At 35.4% G+C, this 22,507-nt stretch overlaps 1 protein-coding gene across 1 annotated transcript; it reads right to left on the bottom strand.

Annotated features, from left to right (window-relative positions):
• Positions 1–214: 214 nt before the first annotated feature.
• On the bottom strand, positions 215–22,060 carry Med17 (mediator complex subunit 17). Its single transcript, XM_015489985.2, has 12 exons — positions 21,609–22,060; positions 18,877–19,043; positions 16,299–16,518; positions 14,596–14,732; positions 14,420–14,504; positions 13,930–14,082; positions 12,933–13,063; positions 11,575–11,759; positions 7,320–7,457; positions 3,795–3,912; positions 1,695–1,854; positions 215–548 (listed from the first exon to the last, which is right to left on the bottom strand). The coding sequence occupies exons 1-12, from the start codon at positions 21,856–21,858 to the stop codon at positions 337–339; spliced, it is 1,956 nt and encodes a 651-aa protein (XP_015345471.1). The 5' UTR covers positions 21,859–22,060; the 3' UTR covers positions 215–336.
• Between the last annotated feature and the right edge of the window lie 447 nt (positions 22,061–22,507).

Genomic DNA, 22,507 nt, shown 5'->3' on the forward strand with positions numbered 1-22,507 from the left:
TCAGCAAAAATTGGAGATTTTTTAACTACACACTTTATTTGATGCTAACATCAAAGACTGGGTATTTTAAACAGCAAATTTAATCCCCTCCATTAATAACACTTTCAGGTTAACTGCAGTAAAAAAAAAAATGTATTATTTTACATCTCCCCATATACCTACAACTGTACATAAACTTCTGCATTTCAAAGTACATCACTTATAAAGTGAAAGATTTCAAATTGCTAGGAAAACATTTACTAATTATTATTTTTAAATAATACTCCTTTGGAAGATTTCTCTTCTTTGTGCTTATAATTAATTTGCAAACATCTCAAGTCAATTTCAGGAAAAAAATCATAGCAGACAAGGGCTAAGTGCAGACATAAGTAGCTCCATTTTATAAACAAAGTTTCGACCTTCCATTTTATTCCACTGAACTTCTTTAAATGGCCCACGAAGATGACTCCATTTACCATCTTGTAAAACATCACTTTTTGGAATGTCTTTACACTGGTTACGGGGAAACTGAACCATAATCTTGCTGCCACTTTCAGGTCCATTACGAACTATGGAGAAAAACCAAAATAGTAATTACACTCATTTTTGCAAACCAGAAAACAAGGATAAATCCCACAACTTTATTCTACTGTGAATATAAAAATCCTTATCAGTTCATCAAGTTAATCTTGTTAAAAGTTCTTTTCAGTTTCAATATACTAACTTTCTAAAACTAATTTACACACACACACACTCACTCCAGGCTGGTATAAATATCTCTGATTTACTGTTTATTAAATACAAAAATTAGGCAAGAAGAATTTTGGCGTAGGAAAGTCCTACATTTTTTGAAAATCACTGACTTGTTTTTTAAAACACATTCATTTGATAATTCAACTTTCAATAAGTAGGCTAATATATAAAGCCTACTCAACTATTCAGAATAAAGACTGGAAGGGATAAAGGAAAGATTATTCTGAATTAAGAATATCAGGTTTTAATGAGGTTTTAGCTACTAACTCAGGAAAAACAAAAGAGGTAATTTGAAACTCCTAGCAGTACGGGACAATGGGTATAGAAGAATGCATGTTTAGCATGTGCAACCCTCTGCATTTAATCCCTATCACCAAAAAACAAAAAAGAAATTCCTAGCAATAAAAATATAGCAATGACTAAGCTTACAGAGTCAGACTAGGATCCTGTGGGGAGATATTTCAAACTACCCAATTTTTGAATTTTAAAGTATTAAGAGCAGATAGTAGAAAAAGATCATACTAAAAATTTAAGTCCTACAAATGTAAAATTTAAGCTAGATAATGTATGTGGGAGTCCTATTAAAGTACCCACTCATCATAGGTGCTTAATAAAACAGCTCTCTTCTATTTCATCCCTTTATATTTTTGGCATCAGATATTATTCTTTCCATGTTTACAGCTATATTTTTTAAAGTTTTTATCCACAAAATGTTTGGGTCTGCAGTAGTAAAAATGTTGATGACACTTTACAGAGGATCTACTAGAAAATGTGCTCGCCAAGCTGAACATTTTTATAACTTCTATAAAGAAAAGTAATAATCTCATTTTGAATAATAAGTATTATCAGATAAATATCAGTGTATGTACGTTAACTACTACTTTTACATATACTTAATTATTAAAGCTAAATATTAAGGTCAAACTCCCAAAGGTCTGTTCTTTAAAAGAAGCAGAGAGTACCTGAAATAGCATAGTCACCACTCGGGGAGGCCACTGTTATGGCAGAGGCATTGCCAATACTCTCTATGGGCCCAAGTCCCACATGATTACTGAAGCTGAGTACCTGCCAGCCCATAACCTTGGCTAGCTGTTGAACTGCATGAACCTGATGCTGTGACATCTGTGGATGAAAAAAGAAATTTGACTGACAAACAGCACAGATATTTACTCTGCAATTTGATCATGCTCATAAACTTTTGTTGGGGTTTTCCATGTCTTATGTTTGAAGAGTCCTATTCTATGTGACTACTAGGGAGAAGGAGCAGAACCCCATCTTCCACTGAAGTAGCTAAAATTGCCTGATACTCAAATCCCTTGTTTACCAGCAGCTTCAAAACAGGCACATGAACTAAACTTGGCCAACTGGAGTCTCCTGATAGATCACTGAATGTAAGGCATCACTAAAAGTAGCAAGCATCTTCTACTCCCTATTCAAATCCAGTCTCCACTGAACTTCTCTGCCCTGGGAGGCTCAAGTGTTGGCTACCAGCTTCTATGTCCTCTGACTTCAGGCAAAGGCAGCCACCTATGTAATGAGGATTATCAATGAGAGCCAGCAAGGTGGCAAGGAAGAGAGTGTGATAAAAGCATTTATTCCCCTGGTACTTTCCCTGTGAAGTTATCCAGACTGGTTGTTTATTTTGACAAAAGGCTGCTGGTCTCATCAAGGTGGCTTGTTTTACATTACTCTCCCGTTTAGGGTTCCTATAACTTATTCTTTCCCCCAACCCTGGCCTAGGACTGGTGACTACTAAGACCCTGGGGCCTGGTTACCCAGTTTCTACTAACAGCAAGTTACCACACTGTGGCTTGGTGGCTCTCCTACACCCATAATGTTGTACATAGACCCTAATCAACAGATCCTCCTGAGTATGCCATCTTTTTTTTTGGTAGGGGACAGGGTACCAGGGATTGAACTCAGGGGCACTCAACACTGAGCTACATCTCCAGATCTACTGTGTATTTTACTTAGAGACAGGGTCTCACTGAGTTGCTTAGCATCCTGCTATTGCTGAGGCTGGCTTTGAACTCTGGATCCTCCTGTCTCAGCCTCCCGAGCCACTAGGATTACAGACATGTACCACACACCCGGCTTGTTACCTGTTTCTTGGTCATACGCTGAATGAATGCATTCTGCCACCAGTGGGGGATGCAGTAGTGCCAGGATAGCAACACTGCCATTCCCCTAGCTTCCTTTGATCCCTGCCATTTGCAAACCTTCACCTCTAAACTTCCCATCAATTCTGGGAGTTATTCAGTAACATTCCAATACATTTTTATGTGTGTGCTTGAGCTAACCAAAGCCATTTAGGATATAATTAGCTAAGAGCTGTCGTGCCTCACAAATGCATTTTATGTATTTGGCACCAAAGAGGCAAATCAATATGTAAGATTACTGATGCAAGAATGGAGAGTTTTAGTATTTTTTTTCCCTTAATTTTATGTGGAGTAAAAAAAAAGTATTATACACTAGTATTTCAAAAACTTATCGTTTCTCCCATAATTCAGCATTTCACTAGATTAAAATTCACAAACAAGATACGAAAAGTACTGCCTTTTATAGATGAAGGACAGACCAGAAACTTATACAGTGTCACAAAGCAAGTTTGTGGTAGAGTGGGGACTAGTACCTAGTACTTTTCTAGACTGCCTTAATATGAGGAACTCTCTCTTAGGGTTAATGATTAAAATATTCCACTTCTTTTTATAGATAATGGTCATTATAGTTTTGTATCTGACCCCCTTTCTCTAATTTTCTTAGGTTAATACTTCACTTCTAGTTCTGAAGAGGCTAAACCTCAGCAATCTGCAAAACAAGAAACTTGTTAATCTCAAAACTTGTTCTTCATCCAAAACACAAAGTACAACAAATCTAAGAATTTATCAACACTTTCGACTAACCAATAGGTCACAAATTATAATGTTAAAAATTAAATGAAAGAGGGAAACACTGATTTTCTCCTTATATAACTTACTACATTTTAACTACTTCTTACTCAGTTTGCTCTTTAAGCAGTTATAAGAGGAAGGGGCTTATGATCTGTAGTCTGCAACAATTACCTGAGATAGAAGAAAATCCTGTAGCTCCTGCTCCTGATGAGACAGTGTAATTACTCTTCCATCTCTGTGTACAACTCGAATCTGCTCAACTCCAATATTCAATTGCAGCTGAATGGACCTTTATAGACACATACACTAAAAATCAGAAATGTTCAAAAAATATATAGTACTACAAACAGTAAAACTTAATCATGGAAAAATCATAACAGTTTTACTATGCTACACCAACACTTCTGGGGAAGAAAAGGTCTTCTTTGGTTCAACTGAACAATCAGACTCATTGCAGATCACAATGAACATCAGTCTACTCAGGAGGTCAACATCAGATGCTCTTCTTCTAAGGCAGTCCACACAGAAGCACATACAGCTGTCTACACAGCAGCAGTACACCTTTCTTATGAAAAGATTCATATTGGGAATATGTATAACTGTAGAGGAATATTTCCAGGGTCCCCATAAGAGAGATGCTCAGTTTTCCCATTCAGGGAAGTCCAAAGTCATCCCCATCAGCATTTAGAATTCCCTTCAATCTGCTGGATGAGGTGGCCCCAGTGGTTCAGGAGGCTGAGACAGGAGGATCTCGAATTCAAAGCCAGCCTCAGCAATGGCGAGGTGCTAAGCAGTTCAGTAAGACCCTGTCTCTAAATAAAATACAAAATAGGGCTGGGGATGTGGCTCAGTGGTCTAGTGCCCCCCGAGTTCAATCCCTGGTATCAAAAAGAAAAAAAAAATTTTTTCCCTCAATCTAGATACAGTTTACCATTTTGGGATCATGTTTCAATAAACAATGACACTTAGTAATACAGATCATATCTTTCCTTATCGGGTTTCTCAGAAATTGGGACTATAGTTAACCAAAGGTTAAATTTTCGTACAGAAAATAAAAAGGTTTGGCTCTTCCTGAATTAATTAGCAAACAATTCAGAATACATACATTCTATTAAACTGGCTTAGGTCAAACAAAGAAACTCACAAAATATTCAATAAATAACATTCAGATCACTACAATTTTCTAAAACAACCTAAAATTTCAGCAAAGAACACACACAAGAGACTGGAAATCCCTCAAATTACATAACTTAGATAAACAAATATAGAAAACAGCACCGTCTTTCTATGTTTGATATATATATACCTCGTTTTTAACATTGTTTTATAGCAAGTATTTGTGAATAAGGTATTTTAATAATAGTCTATATAACGTTTTGATTTTGATGAATTGAAATTTACATTGTTTTTTGAAAGAAAAACACAAAACTCAGAAGGCATAAAGAAAAAACATAAATCTAAGCAAATTTTAAAAATATTTTTAAAATAAGGGTATAAAAGAATAGGAATTCTTATTATATACCATAGGTAGGAACATACTTGTGACTACCACTTTGAAAAACCATTTGTAATATGACTAAAAAATTTAAATGTTCTTATCTTTTGATCCAGCAATTATATCTGATAAAAACTTTATCTAATAAAGATATATTTGCACATGTAATTAAGTTAACTTTTCTGGCACTCAGCAAAAGTGTTCATTAATAGAGGGTTAAAAGTCTTGATACATAAAATGAAACACAAGGCTGAAAAAAGAATGAGATAGATCTATGTGTTCTGAAAAGGAATGTTTTTCACTGATATAACATTTCAGAGTGAAAAAGCACAGAAATCAGGAATGACCGCTAATATGCATAGTTTCTTTTTGGGGTGACAGAAATGTTCTGAAATTAGAAAGCAATGATAATTATATAACAGGGAATTTAAAATTGCTATGTGAACCCTAACCCTTATTTTAAAAAAACACACAAATCTGTGTAAAAGAAGCAGGTTATAGGTGAAATAAATATGCCTGTAAATGCAGACTTTCCTAGAAAGATGTGTAAGACTGTTTAACATGGCTGTTCCTGAGGAGTTGTGAGGACCTTTAATTCTAAATGTCATAAACTAACTCCAGCTCTAAAAGATGAGAAAAAAGGCATCTTATTAGTCCCTTCTACTCCCTGATGCCCTCTCATTCTGTCAAGGCTACATTATCACTAAACTTTCTTCACAGAATTTACATTGGGTTCTATAATTAAATCTAACAGTTGTTTTGGTCTTGGTTCCAGACACAAACTACTGAATGCTGATAATTTTTTCTTCCTTTTGTGCTCACTCACTCAATATTTTTTTTTTATTTATATGTGACAGCAGAATGCATTACAATTCATATTACACACATAGAGCACAATTTTTCATATCTCTGGTTGTATACAAAGTATCTTAATACTAATTATTTTATTATGGAAAAAAATTAAACACAAACAGAAGTAGATTATAATATAATGAAGGCCTATGGTCCTATCACCCACCATAACAGTTTAAAGACCCACCCAAACTTGTTTCATTTATATTCAACACCCCCCAACAAACAAATTGCCCTGATTATTTTATTTCTTGAAGCACAGAATTAGAAAACTATACCATAAGGAGAGCGTTTACTCCATTTATGTATAATGTGTCAATATGCATTCTATGGTCATGTATAACTAATCAGAACAAGTAAAAAAAATACAAAAATAAAAAGAATTAGAAAACTATGATCCAGCTTCACTCTACCTTTTTGCCCTGGAATTTCAAAATTAATTTTTTGTTCATTGTATGCTCTTTTTTAATCTTCCATATTTGATCTTACATTATCTACTATTTTACATTTAAAACACAGTGAATTAAAATTTCCATAATGAAAAACAGCATTATAAATGCATTTTCCACTCATACTCCAAATGGTGGCAATTTTGTCTCTCACAGTGTTTTGCTTGCTGTAGTTAGTTAGGTATGTCTGAATATGCAGCTAACACTTGAAAAATAAAAAGGTACTCACAGATCCTGACAAATGTATGCTGGCAGTTCTCTCAGACTAACCTGGAAGAAGGAATTCAGCTATATCTTGTCAGTTGTTAAATTTTGTAGAGGCTCACATGAGACCCAAAACCCCTTTTCATGGCTCCTAGCCAACTGTATTAACTTCTGATGTGTGAATGCAAATCAAATACACTGCATTTCCATTAATGGACAAAAATCATTCTGACCCCTTCACAGACAGACAGCTATCAACTTACTTTTAAGGGCACAATCATGAACCGGATTAGACCCAGATCAATACCAGCTCTGATGAGAAACTTCAGCTGTTCTAGGCACAAAATGGAGGGTATGGGCTCTAATATAAATGGCCTTCTTTACTTCTTCATATACCCTAGACTTGCCACAGCCTCTAAACATGAACTAAACATTAGAGATGGCAAGACAGCTTTCTATTCAGTGCTGGAGTTTACCTCTTACTGTAGCTTAAATGTGTGACATTTATCTAAGAGACACTATATTACATATTCTTACCTCTCATTCTCACAAACACTTTATAGCTGATATAATTTGCTGGAATGTTATGCCACCCAAGCAAATAGAAACCAAAAGCTTAACATAATCACTCAACAAAAACCAGGACATAACAAGCATCTTAACATTAGACACCTACCTTTTATTTTTGATACTTACTTGCATATTTGTTCATAACCTTGTGATGTGATTAAAACTTTCACACTAGATTCATAAACATCATTGATATTTGACCAATGAGCCTGTATCTGAGGATCCTCAATGCGACTTGCTAAGCTGTCAATGGTTGCAGCAGTTCTTTTAAAGAAAAGAAGGTAAAATTTTTAAAAAGTCACCATATAAATGAAAGGATTTAAATCACTCATAACATTTTCATGAAAAATTGGAAATTAGATGAGTACTTTTGAAAATGTTACCACTTTAAAAAAAAGATCTTAAAGAAAGGTACAGAGAGTTCTAAGAACCTCCCACACGCTGCACTGATGTGCTGGTGCTCAGCTTCACATTATAACATGCTGTGGTCACACACCTGATTACCACAATTCAGGATGCATTTATTCCCTTTTAACTCCATTAGTTTGGTCTCACTCAAGAAAGCTTGTCAAACCACAAGTGAGAAAGATACTTCTCTGGTACTAACTTGAATATGAATCATTCATAAATGTCTGTACTTTATCCCTGGTAACAAATGACTTGGGACACATCCACAATTATACCTATTATTGTAATGGAATCATCATCATATTCAAGAAAAGCTGGAGACTTTAAATACAACCAAAATCTTGGGCTGAGGATATAGCTCAGCTGGTAGAGTGCCTTGCATATATAAGGCCCTGAGTCTGATTCCCAGCATCACAAAAAACAAAACAACAACAACAACAAAACCCTCCAAAAACAAAAACAACAACAACAAAAATCCTTGTACTCCACGAGAGAAATTAATAAATACAAGTGAGAAATGAGATTCAAGTACTCATCATATACCAAATATTGTAATGAGTATAGTATTACTTAATCTAACAACCATTGTGTTAGATAGGTACCATCATCTCCATTTTTTAGAAGGAAAGAAAAAGAAATTTAGCAATGTTAAGCAATATGCCCAAGGTTACGTAGCTGCAGGCTAGGCTGCAAAACATGCGAATCCAATTTCAACACCAAAAACCAGGGAATTTATTTCCAAATACAGTAATCTTTCTTTTGTATCTTACATAATAGTAACTGTTTAGATCCAAAGCATAAATCATGGGGCTAGGGTTGTAGCTTAGTGGTAAAGCGCTTGCCTAGAATGTGTGAGACTCTGGGTTAGATTCTCAGCACCACATATAAATAAATAAAATAAAGGTCCGTTGACAACTTAAAAAAAATACTGAAGGTCCCTAGTTTCTAATTATCTGGAAAGACAGCTATTTCTTATGCCCTTCATATAATTCATAGAATATTTAACTTTATGTTCACTCAGAAATTTTCAAGATTAGTAATACACTCAAATTAATAGCTTTTGTCACTGAAATTTATAAATGGAATATTAATAGTAACCTACTATGTAATACTTTACTGTTTCTAATTTACTGGAAAGAGAAAGAAAAGCCTTGAGAAAATAGGAAAAAATAAAAATAGCCACTGGGGACAAGGGGCTTTTACATAAACACCTGTAAGGTTAGCTCCATTATGGTGTCTTATATCAGTTCCTAACTTTTTCTTCTTTTTCCATGATTTGTTTCCCTGACAGTGCTTTGAAATTCCTATAACAGATAGATATATATGTGATAATATTCCACTCAGCACGTATCAATAAACTGGAAGTAAAAAATACCTAGTAACTGAGAACTGGGAAGAAAACAATGGAATATTCACATAATAGTACATAACATGACTACTAAAATATATTTGAGAAGCATTTAATGAAAAAGAAAAAAAATTACAATATAATACTAAGTGAAACCAGGATATAAGATTTTATGATTCTAGGACTAGGGATGTGACTCAGTGATAGAGCACCTGCCTATCATGATCAAGGCCCCAGGTTTGATTTCCAGTGCCAAAGAATAAAATAAAATAAAAAACTAAAAAATATTTTAGAAGATGGGTGTGGTGGCACTCGCCTGTAATTCTAGCTGCTCAGGAGGCTAAGGCAGGAGGATCTTGAGTTCAAAGCCAGCCACAGCAAAAGCGAGGTACTAAGCAACTCAGTGAGACCCTGTCTCTAAATAAAATATAAAATAGGGCTGGGGATGTGGCTCAGTGGTCGAATGCCCCTGAGTTTAATCCCTGGTACCAAAAAAAAAAAAAAAAAAAAAAAAAAAATTTTTTAGGATTCCAGATTTGTTTAAAAAAAGAGAGAAAGAGAGATAAACTCACCCCAACACACATGTGTAAAAATACATTAATGTGTTAATAGATTTCACTGTATATAGTATTACATAGATGGGTTTTTTTTCTTTACTGTTCTTATTGGACATCACATTATTTGTATAACTGGGGCAAAATTAACATTTTTAAAGTTTTGCTGCTTACAAGATGGGTACTTACTACTTTCAAATTTATAATAGCGATAAAGACAGCTATTTCTTATGCCCCTCATATGATTCATAGAATATTTAACTTTATGTTCATTCAGAAATTTGCAAGATTAGTAATTCACTCAAATTAACAGCTTTTGTCACTGAAATTTATAAATGGAATATTAATAGTAACCTACTATGTAATACTTTACTGTTTATAAGGAGTTTTGGCATATGTTTCTTAATTTGATCCCAAGATCAATCTTATATCCCCAACTAAAAGGAAATAAGTATAGAGCCAAAGATACTAAATGACTTGCCCAAAGTTACTTGCCAAGTGATTGAACACTGGCTTATTAAACACATTTTTCACCCTAAATACCTTACTCCTTCCACTGTATCATATTATCTTCTTAAACATATCTTCCTAATTCATTTAAGTAAAAGCTGAATGGCCTAAATTTCCATGCTAAGACTATGAACTAATTATTAATAAAACTATGATTGTATCAGCAAGAAAAAACTGAAAATCAACAATAAAATATCAATAATAAAATACAAGATAAATAAAGTATTGATTGAATGACAATTCTGAAGTACTATCAAGGCAAAATTATGGATGAAGTAAAAACTGACCTCCTCACCAAGTACCAACAATGAAATAGAAGAGCCACCCTTTAGTACTGAAAAAGATAACATTATTTATGTCCAACCACATCAAGTACTTCTGTAAACAATATGCATAAAAGAAAGAAAATAAGACTAGGAGATACATGGACTTGGGCACATTAGTTCACAGTCTTAGAATAGAAATTTAGATCATTCAGCTTTTAGTAAAATGAATTAGGAAGACTTTAGAAAATACAGGACAAGCCTATAATTCTAGCAACTCAGGAGGCTGAGAAAAGAGGATTACAAGTTTCAAGCTAGCCTTAGCAACTTAAGCAGGACCCTATCTCAAACAAACAAACAAACAAAAAGGAATAGAAATAAAAAAAAGAATAATTAAAAAAAAAAGGACTAGGGATGTAGCTTATTGGTAAAGCATCCGTAGGTTGAGTCCCCAGTAACAAAAAAATAAAATAAAAATAAAAATAAAAAAGAAAGAAAAAGATATCATGATAGCATGATACCATGGAAGGAGTAAGGAATTTAGGATGAAAGATAAATTTAAGCTGGGGCTTAATCACTTACCAAGAAACTTTGAACATAAATACCAATTTTGTTACTTTTAACTTTGTAACCTTAGGCAAGCTTCCCTATATTCTCAAAGCCTCAATCTTCTCACCTGTGAAAATGGGGTTAACACTACCTACTCCAAAGAACAGAATTAAATAAGTAAATATAGGAAAAAATTCTTCCAAATCATAAAATGTTTGGGAATAAGTATCTCAAAGATGGGTTACCGAACAAAGTATGGTGTTCTGCTGAGAACAATGGCGCACTCCTATAATCCCATTTAAACAAAGTAAGGGAATCACAAGTTCAAGGCCAGCCTGGACAACTTAGCAAGACCTGTCTCAAAATGTTTTTTAAAAAAGGGTGGGGACTTAGCTCAGTAGCAGAGTGCCCTGGGTTCAATCCTAGTATTTAAAAAAAGAAAGAAAGAAAGAAAAGGAAGGCAGAGAGGAAGGAACGAAGCAACTTGTCCTAAAGCACGTCCCTAGTCAGTAATCTTTGCAAACATTTGCTGTAGTGATAGAAGCAATACAGTAATTTAGATCAACCATGGATCAAAGTCTTCCCCACACTTGCTAAGACCTAGTCCACCACCATAAACTTTCACACTGCTGCCATCTTCCTCTCCCTGGAAAAAAAAGGTTGAAACATCCAAATAATAACATAAATGAAACAACTGTAGAAAGAGGACTACAATTTCAAAGAAAAACAGTAACTTTATTCATCCTTACCTACTCCTCAGAAAAATATGCTTTGCTTGTTTAATTATTTTTTCCAGAAGTCCTTCAGTGGACTGTAATGAGTTAATTTCATTTTTATCAAAAGCTTGAGGACCTGAAAGTCTCATTCTCTTGTGGCCAAAAGGTGCACTTGCTGGGTGAGGCATCATGATGGAACTCAAGGTCTGTTTATGAAACTAATAAAAATAGCCATTTTAAATGACTACTAGCTATGGAGTAAATACTATACAATGTTCAATCAAAAACATGGCTCACATTTTGGAAAAAGAGAAGTCAATGGATATGAACTAAATACAAAAGAAATGTTGGCACAGAAATATATGCAAGTTATCTTCTAGATCATGCATAATACAAGTGTGTAGACAAAAGGGCCCCCTCTCAAGCTGTAACTTTTATTTTGAAAGTTTTAAAAACAAAACAATTATTAGTCACAGAGTCTTATCAAGAGAATGCATACAATCAGGACATAGTTATCCCAGTACAACCTCAATTACTGGTTCCCAAACCTGGCTGTCTATTAGAACCCTGGAGGAGCTTTTAATTTTTTTTTTTTTTAATGTTTAGAATTTTTTTCAGTGCTGGGGATTGAAGCCAGGGCTCAGTGAACTCAGTCCTAGCCCCCGAGTGTCTTCAAAAAACACTGGCTCTTACATTATCACAATTCAGCCAGATTTTTGAGTGAGTTAAGGAGGCTGGGCTATGTACTTTTATAAAGTTTCTAAGGAGATTCTAAAGAAATTAGCCTTAAACTATGAATCAGAACTCTGGAAACACAGTTGGAGATGACCTATGTGTAGAATATGTCCTGAAGTAACTCAATATCGCCACTCACAGGCCATGGCAATATACTTTTCCTCACCCTCTACCTTAATCAGAATCATCCTACCCTTGGCACCCTTTATCATATGCTTCTTATATTTCTCTTATACAATTTGTATACTTGTACCACTAAAAAGTAGGCATGGAGCCAGGCATGATGGCACATGGCGGCCTGAAATTCCCAGTAACTCAGGAGGCTGAGGTAGGAGGAACACAAATTTGAGGCCAGCCCTGGAAACTTAGCAAGACTGTCTCCAAAAAAAAAAGGACAGGGAGTGCAGCTCAGTAGTAGTGTCCCTGGTATCAAATACACATCCCCCATCACCACACACACACACACACACACACTCTTGGGTACAGGTACTGGGTTAGGATCACCCCTGTATACCTGGGCATGTAGCAAGGTTCTTTCATTTCAGGTAGTCAATGTTGTTGTTAAATGAATAACTGAGGCACAGGCAAGGATTGGTGCATAGTCACTGCCCTGGACATGATTACCACAATGCAAAGAAAAATGTTTATTTCATTACCTCTCTAATCAGTAGATGCAAATTATGCTCTAAGACATAGAGGTGGTCCTCTGGACTTTGCTTCTCAGTAGCAGATTTTTGGGATTTCTTATCATTTGAGGAATGGCACAAAGAAATAGATAACTGCAAGCCTATTTACAAAAAGAAGCAGGACAGACACATATAAGCTAAGATATAGACAGGTACAAACTGTCTTCATAAAGTATAATCAGAATCATTTCTCAAAAAGGCACATTCTAAACTTGAAGATCAGGCTTTATGATTAACATTTTTATATGAAAATGACCACTCATGAATATAATAAACTCATATGTATTTGGATGATTCAAATTCTATTGACCTATAATATGGCTGCTGACCTTAAATTGTGGCTGAAGACTGGTAAATATGCCATATAATTATTTTTTTTCTTCCTACCTTAAAAAAACCAAAACAAAACACAAGGTTTTTGCTACTGTTGATTTTTTTTTTAATACAGAGTTGGTATCTGGTCTTGTCAACTGGAAGACAGACACCCTTCCCCTGCTCCCATTAGAACTGGGATGGAATTTTTCACTTCTAAAACCTATTCCTCCTTCCTAAGGACACAATCCTAAGAATTTATGTAAAATATAAGTGCACAGCTAATTATAAACTGAGTTTTAGAATAAGTAATTGCTCTTGAATAATAAAAACCCAATTTCCACAAATTAGAAATATAATAAGTAAACATTTTTAAGCTAACATCTCATTTAGACAGGACAGTATCCCTGGTAAATCTTAGTTGTTTAACTGATGCTGAAGAGTAGCCATGCTAGTGTAAATTTTTTATATACACTGCTTTAAAATCCAAGAGTTACACTATTTAGTATAGAGAACAGACTTGGAAGTGTAGCTTGTGTTTTGTGCTTTACTGGCTGCTATTCTGGATAGCACACTACTCTCTCTTTGCTTTTGTTATTCCCCCTACACACCCAAACAGCTATCCATTCCATCTCAAAGAATTATCTGATCATACTTGGAAAGGGCTGAGAGATTATCTGGTTTTTCACCACAATATGCGGGATCTGTGATTTGATCTGAACAGCTTCCCGAGAGAGTTGTGCAAAAATTTCTTTACATAAGAGAACATTTTGTGCTGCTTCTAATTTTGTCTGCCAATGTGGTGAACCTGAAAGACAAAAGGTTTATGTATATATCAACTTCTAACCATATTATGTATAATCCAGCTTACATGAAAACTTGAATACATAAAACAAGTTTGGAAAACACTGCATTACTATATACTCTTTCTAAAATATAAAAATCTTACTTCTTTCACACAGAGAAAACTAGTAAATAAGTTCAATTTAGAGCAAAAAAAAATTGCACAGCTATTCACTAATGCTTTATTTACAAATTATAAAAGTATATTTCTAATTGTTCTTACTTCAAAACACCTATTTGTCTTATCTATATTTATTTTCAGTTTATCTAAAAATATAAATTAAGAAAGAACATAACTACACCTGGTTTGGATTTGGGCAGAGGTCTTTTGAAGAGGTTAACTGTGCCAAGATCACCTATGTCTGGAGCCTGTTTTTGAATGGAAACCTGTATGACAATAAAAACAAGGGGGAAAAGTCAGCAAACCAGCTTCAGGGCAATTGATAAGAAGTTACTTAAAAAGTGCTTTGACAAATACCTTGATGTATGCAGACCCCTCTAAATCACTAGGAATTTGTACATCAAGAGGACAGTAATCTTCAGGTATCTTCTTATCCAGATCAATATCTGTATTCTTTATTACTTCAAATGTACCATGATGGGGAAAAAGAGACCCTAATGAGATATTAAAGATAGGAAAATAAAAAACAACATTAATTTAGCACATTTTATTAATTATGTAATACTATATATCCACATCACTGAATTATAAAATTAAGTTCCCACTAAAAATATTGTGTATTTTGAGCTGGGCATGGTAGCACACACCTATAATCCCAGCAACTCAGGATAATCACCCAAGTTTAAGGCCAGCCTCAGCAACTTAGCAAGGACCTGCTTAAAAATAAAAATATAAAAGGGACTGGAATCCCTATGCAACTTAGTAAGATCCTGTTTCAAAATAATAAATTAAAAAGTCTAGGGATATAGGTTGGTGGTAAAGTGCTCTTGGGTTCAATCCCCAGGACCCCCCACAAAAAAACTAAAAAGGGTTGTGTGTTTTGGAGGAAGGTAAGAGCAGAACAATGAGCAAAAGGAATAAATGAAGCAGGAAAAATAAGTTATTTATCTTAAAAAAAAAATTCCTTAATTTAATGGTATCATTATAATATGAACTCCACAGACCACACAAATTTTTGTAATGGAGTTTCAATAAAAATGGAAGTGTTTCTAGAAAATAATTAAACCTTACAAATGTACTACTTCTGGAGCTCAGTCTCTGTAATCAGGTTACAATTAAAAAGTGTTCTGAATTCAGCAATAGAAAGAAAAAAATAGTGCACACAATACCCTTTTTTCAACTAGTTATCAGATTTTGATGTGACTGTTTTTGCGCCATACAGAAATCTGGGTAAATCTGTTAAATTATGTGACCTGTTGGCAATTAAATGTAACTTTTATAACAAAGGAAGATATTCAAAGTCTTCTTGCAATTAAAAATGATGTATTTGAATCCTTTCATAATCATGGGTGGTCATCCCAAAGAGAAATTAGGTTATATACTTGCCCATAATTATTTGTGGGAAAGAACTTAGAATTTTTAAAACCAGCAAGCACTGCTTTTACAGACCATCTACTAAAATGTAAAAATGGACGTATCATCTTGAATTCATGTTTGTAATAGGATTTCACTTTCAGAATTAAAAATTCCCCTATTCACATCAATGCAGAGGCATTTCAGTCCTCTAGTGTTTAACCAAACCACATTAACTTTTCTTCCTTTAATTTAAGCATAATGATGCCCTTGCTCTGGCAAATGAAACCTTTTTTTTTTTTTTTGTGGTGTTGGGGATTGAACCCAGGGCCTTGGGCATGCAAGGCAAACATTCTACCAACTAAGCTACATCCCTAGCTCAAATGAATTCTTTTAAGATATCACTCTACAATTGCTATTTCAACTATCCAGCCTCATTCTTAGCATTCAAAGCTTACATCTCTGATCCAGGAGTCTTGTAAACCTCATCTCTGAACTTTCTGTTAAGTGTACTGAAAAGGTTTTCAAACTGAAATTAAACAATAAGAGTAGTTTCTGGCTTATGTGTACAGATATTAAATTTTCAAAATGTAACATGTAACTAAGAAACAATATAATGTCTCCTTTCTAAGAAGGATGTGTATGTAGCATTACAATTAAACCTATACACTTACATCAAAAGCATAGTTTATAACAATTATCTATACCTGCACTTCTGTAGCTCAGATCCCCAAGAATTTTATCTCCAACTTTTCTAAGTTTCCAGTGTTGCCTTAATCTCAAGAGCTCAGAGTTGAAGTCTCTTTGTAGCTTGTTTTCTTGATTTTCCGTAACTGATTTAGTCAGTCTTTCCGCTCCCTTCAACAGTATTTGTGCTGCTCCAGCAAGTGACTTCTTTTTAGATATTAGTTGCAATGTCTGAGGATTCTATGAAAAACAATTCTAAACTGCAGTTTTGTATTATTTTTAGATGATTTTAAATTCAGAAACAAAACACCTACTCAAGAGAAAATTTAGAAATTAAAGAAAAGCAAAGAGAAGTTGGACGGGAGGTGAAATATGCATAATAATGCTTTAAAAAAATAAACTTAGAGCAGGCACAATGGCACAGAACTTTAATCCAAGCCTGAAATCCTATCTACTCAGGAGGTTGAGGCAGAAGGTTTGCAATTTAGCAAAACCCTGTCTCAAAATTAAAAAAAAAACCAAACATTAAAAGAGCTGGAGATGTAGCTCAGTGGTGAAGCACCTCTGGGTTCAATTCCCAGTAAGGTAAAACAAAACAAAACAAATTCAACAACAATAAAAAACCCTTATCTCCAGCACCAGTGGTTAAAAAAAACAACAACAACAACAACAACAAAAAAAACACATCTTAATTTATTTCTTTGGTCAATTCATATAGAATTCTATTGAATGAAAAACATCACAATGGACCAGAAATTAGAACATAACACTTGGCATGACTTTACCAGTGCTGGGTTAGGGTCCCTTCTAATGCACTGCCATTCCTCTCCTTATATACTGCCATCTCTGCCCCCATCAATGTGTATACCCTTTTGTGACACTCACACTTGCAATTAACATCTAATCCTGCTTGGGTGGTAATTTAATGTGATGGCATAAATCATTATATATACAGAAAGTACAATGATGCCTGACATATATTTGATTTAATGGATGAAATACATGACTCTAATGGAGTATAACTCAAAAATCATCTTGTATTATCACAGCAATTAAAATGCTTTTGGAATTAAGACCAAAAACATGTAGCATTAATATTAAATGTACTTTACTGAATGCTGACTTTTTTGATAACTGAATAGAAATCAAAATCTATATCATAAATACATACATATATGTTCATAATCACTACCAATTCATGTATTTTATTAACCAGATACAATTCCCAAAAGTCAGAAAGTCAGATTTAATAAAAGGAAGATTGTAAGCTGTGTAAAAAGTCAAAAGCACATAAAATGTTTCACAAAAATGCCACAACAATCTTTTGATTATATTAGGAAATCTAAGACAAAGAAGTTCCTAGAGATCATAAGAAATTCCTGGAGAATGCTTTCTAGGAAAAGCACAGAATGGTGGGAAAGTAGTGTGCTGAGTGAGGTGCTGCAGCTCTGTCTTTGCTCTCTAACTACTGGCTTCACTGTAACCCTCAACAGAGTGTAAACTTCTATGGGCCTTAGTTTTCTCTCTGCAAAAGGAAGGAAGCTGATTTACTAAACTCTATAAAGTCTTCCAAAACCATGTCTCTAGATTCCAAAACTATTACTATATGAGAAATGATGTTGCAGACTCTTCATTCACCAATTCCTCCTTCAGCTGCCTTTCATTTTAAAATGTTAACTGAATATATTCTTTATCAAATATCAACAGTTCTACCCAGTTTTCAATATCCTCCATAATTCTGCATAACTTTTCTAATCAATCTCTAAAAAACTGGAGGGGTTAGTCAGAAGAGAGAACTGAGACTCAGAAAACAACTTACTTAAAGTCACACAACTAGTGAGGGCAGAAGTAGGATTTGTACCCAAGTCTCCAAAGTCATTTTATTATCACTTTTTTTCCCCCTGCTATACTGGTGATTGAACCTAGTGGTGCTCTACTACTAAGCTACAGCCCCAGATCTTTTTTTATTTTTCATTTTGAGATATAGCCTCACTAATTTGCTCAGGATGGCCTCAGTTGTGATCTTTCTACCTCATCCTCCCAAACTGCTAGGATTATAGAAGTGTGCCACCACACATGGCTTATCATCACATTGTTGTAAAATATATGACAGATCAAGGACCCTAAAAATTTGTTAAGATTTGGGAACCATGGGTATAGGGACACACACCTGTAATTCCAGTGACTCAGGAGGATGAGGCAGAAAGATTAAATTTCAAAGTCAGCCTCAGCAATTTAGCAAGGCCCTAAGCAACCATGTCTGAAAATAAAAATTAAAAAGGCTGGGGATAAGGTCCAGTGGTAGAGCATCCCTGAATTAAATCCCCAGTACCAAAAGGAAAAAAAAAAAAAAAAGGTTTTAGGAACTTTAAATTATTATAGTGTTAATGAAATTTAACTCTTCCAAAGGTCAAAGGTATATAATAAAATAATAGAAGGTGCAATTTTGTGCCTTTGTTTTTGATTAGTTAATCTTCACATCTACATTCAGACTTAATTTTTCAAGAAAGGAAAAGGGAACAATACACACAACCAAAAAATGGTCCTGGAATGCATTAAAAAGCCCCATAAAGCTTATTCAATAAAGCCCATAAATACCTGTTTTGGAGGAAGTGCATCCTGAGAAACAGGATCAAGAGTCATAAATTTTTTATCTTTAACAATACTGAGAACATCGTACAGAACACACATCTCTGTAAGGGCACTTCTCAAATTGTTCCTCACTGAATCCCAAGGCCAAAGGGAAGGCTGAAATTTTACCAACCCTAGAAAATGGGAGAAAAAGAAATACAGAGGTGTTACATTGGATAGAAGATAGAAAACTCATTTAGAGTTTTAGAGTACTAATAGAAAAAATAAAATTGAAATAAAAAATATATTTTATTTCAAATTACTTTTCCCAGCCTGCCCATTCCCTATATACTTTCTTGAATCTTTATTAATATTTAAATTAACAATCCTACTACGGCAAAACAAATATGATATTTAATTTCCACAGGTTGTATCTATCATTATAACATTATAGATTTTTAAAATTATGCAAGCCCACCCCCTACCCCACCCTTTTTGGTACTAGGGATTGAATCTAGGGGTGCTTTACCACTGAGCTACATCCCCAGTCCTTTTTAGTTTTCATTGTGAGACAGGGTCTTCTTGTAAGTTGTGAGGCTGGCCTCAAACTTGAGTTCCTTTTGCTTCATCCTCACCAGCTACTGGGATTACATGTCTGGCTCTTATGCAAGGTTTTCAATGATCCTTTCCCTTCAAGCTTTTAGTATCTGAATAAGTAATTTAGAGAATTTCCAAAATACTGAAAAGTATGAACTAAAAAATGGCCTATTGCAGGGCATGTTGGTGCTTGCTTGCAATCCCAGTGGCTCAGGGAGCTGAGATAGGAGTTCAAAGCCAGACCCAGCAAAAAGCAAGAGGCTAAGCAACTCCCTGAGACCCTATCTCTAAAATACAAACTAGGGCTGGGGATGTGGCTCAGTGGTCAAGTGTCCTTGAGTTCAATCTCCAGTACACACCGCTCTCCCAAATTGACATATAATGCCAGAACCAATTTTAGCTACTATTAGTACATGTTCCCTTTAATTACACGCACACACATACACATATATTTTATTAAATACATACTTGCTATACAGAATTCTAACAAAGAATGAGAGTAAAAAGTGAAAATATGCCAGGCATGGTGGGCTATTCCTGGAATCCCAGAGACTAAGGCAAGTTTGAAATCAGCCTCTGAAACTTAGGGGAGACCCTATATCAAAAGAAAAACAAAAATAAAAACCAAAAAAGATGAGGATGAAGCTCAGTTGTAAAGCCCTCCAAGGTTTAATTTCCAGTACTAAGGGGAGAAAAAATATTTTCCTATTCACTCATATACCTATATAAAGTCTGAAATGACTATAATATTTCTTATTATTATACTTAATCATTACAGCTGATAAATATACATATTCCCATTTTTCTATTACATGCTCCCTTTTCTCCTTTAATATGTTCTAGAGATAACTTCCATGTCAACCCAGATAGAACCACTTCATTCTTTAACATCATGATATTTGGAACTTGAATGCATAATACATTTAACCATTACTCTTTAACAGACTTGTAGATTACTTCCAACAATGCTAGCAGTTGTAAACATCTAGGACACATACTCATGAATATACAACTTTTTTGTAGGGTTAAATATTTAGGCATGGTATTGGTGGATCAAAAAAATGCACATTTAAAATTTTGCACATATTAAAATCCCAAAGTGTCTTTATTAATTCACATTTCCAACAACAGGTATTAATAATCTTTTAAAATTTCTGCCAATTTTATGCATCTTAACTATTTTCATTTCTCTCCACTAATGAGACTGAGTTTACAATGTTTATTAGCATCTGAAGTCTCTCTTCTATGAGCTGACAGTTTATATATCTTTGGCCTAGTTTTCCAGTCATCTTTTTCTTTTCAGTTTGAAGGACTCTTTGAATATCAGGGATTATCAACCAATTACATAATATGTACTACAAATACTTTTCCCAGACTGCCACTTACATTTTGCTTTATGGCATCTTTTTTAATTTTAAGTTTTATATAGTTATATTTTCCTTTATAAGGTCTATGTTTCCTATCTTAAGTCTCATATTTCCTAAGTTATATGATTTTTTTTGTTATTTCTTCCATTATTTTGTTTTACTTTCTTCATTTAGGAGAATCCAAAAACACACTGATGTTGCTTCTTTAATTCTCTCCTAAGTAGTCTCCTCCATTCCAGTTTAGTTTTCCCTATAATTCATTTATTACAAAGCATTCAGAATAATCTTTAAGAACACAATCTGTCTCCACTTAAAAACCTTCAAAAACTTGCAATTGTCTTTGTGTGTGTGTGTGTGTGTGTGTGTGTGTGTGTGTGGTGTTGGGGATAGAACCCAGGGTCTTGTGCATGCAAGGTACTCTACCAACTGAGCTATATCCCCAGCCTGCAATTGTCTTTCTAACTCACTCTAAGACCACACAGCTAATAAGCCATAAGAGGTACTGAGCTCTTAACCACTAGTGTGACACATTATAGGCGTCTGTTTTTTTTTTTAAGTGATTATTGGAACACTTCACCAATGACATGGTCTCAACCACTCCCTCTCCGGGGGACCTGCACAAAGAGTCCTAAGAGTCCAGAAATGTTTGAAGTGTCCGGTTATGATAAAAGACGACGGTGAGATTACTACTGAGCGAGAGTGACACTTTCAAAGTAGTCCCACGCAGGCAATCTCACCGAGCGCGGGAGAGGCAGAGTGACATCATGCCGGCGGGCACAGAGACCCCAGCCCTACCTTCCTCGTCGTCCTGGTCTGCACTGGACCCCGCGCCCGCCCAATCCTGCGCATCGCCCTCGGCCCCCGCCGCCTCCTCCTCCTCGGAACCAGAACCCTGGCTGAAGTCGATCCTCTGGGCCAGACGCGCCAGATTTTGCGACATGGACAGCGGCTGCAAGTAAGTCTCAGTGCCATCCAGGCCCACCTCCTGGACCTGCTTCTCGCAGGCCGACTCGATGCTGATCCGCACAGCGCGCACCCCTGACATGCTGGCAGCTTCAGTGGGCTGGAAGCCGGCAAATCCGTAACCCTCCCGAAGCCAAACAGAACCCCAAGGACTAAAACAACTCCGGCACAGCGCCGTCCCCAGAATGCTTTGCGACGTTTCCGCCCCACAAGTCTCACGGAACGAAACCAGTGAGGCTCCGGAACTCCGGGAGCGTTTCCGGCTAAGGATCAGGTGTGTGAGGCGGAGCTTCCGGGTGTGTAGGAGTGTGCCACTGCTGTGGGAAAGGCGGGTTTTGACTCCCAAACGCGAGGAGGCTGGTCTTTGGTGCGGGTCTGCAGTTAAGAGTTCTGTGAAAGCGAAGGGTGAACAAAGCTGAGGAAGAACGAACATTGGCAAGGAAAAGGAAAGGAATGATTCCCTGAATCTTGGAAATGAGAGTCCCGCTGAGAGTGCTGGGATTTGGGGGCTTAAACCTACACTAGAAAAAAAATCTCTGAACAGTTATAATTTAAGGGCAGTTTGAGGAAAACAGTTGTGCGTATCGCCAGTTTAAATTATCTGGTTTCCGTTGTAAAATATTCCGTGACAGCTAATATTTTCAGCAAACAAAATTGTCACTTAACATGTGCTTAATATTTCATGCCTGAGTGAAAATATTTCAGTATGAGTCCCCAATAAAGTGCTTCAT

The sequence above is a fragment of the Marmota marmota genome, unplaced genomic scaffold (genome assembly GCF_001458135.2).
Source record: "Marmota marmota marmota unplaced genomic scaffold, marMar, whole genome shotgun sequence".
Classification (NCBI taxonomy): domain Eukaryota; kingdom Metazoa; phylum Chordata; class Mammalia; order Rodentia; family Sciuridae; genus Marmota; species Marmota marmota.

What these genes read in the sequence shown, in the direction of transcription:
- Med17 (XM_015489985.2), bottom strand. Translation starts at nt 21,858, where the DNA reads ATGTCAGGGGTGCGCGCTGTGCGGATCAGCATCGAGTCGGCCTGCGAG. An exon ending in CATATTTTTCTGAGGAGTAG is followed by an intron (nt 7,458 to 11,574) that starts GTAAGGATGAAT and finishes TTTCTTTAAAAG; the next exon opens with AACTGCTGCAACCATTGACA. An exon ending in TGGTGACTATGCTATTTCAG is followed by an intron (nt 549 to 1,694) that starts GTACTCTCTGCT and finishes TTTTCTCCATAG; the next exon opens with TTCGTAATGGACCTGAAAGT.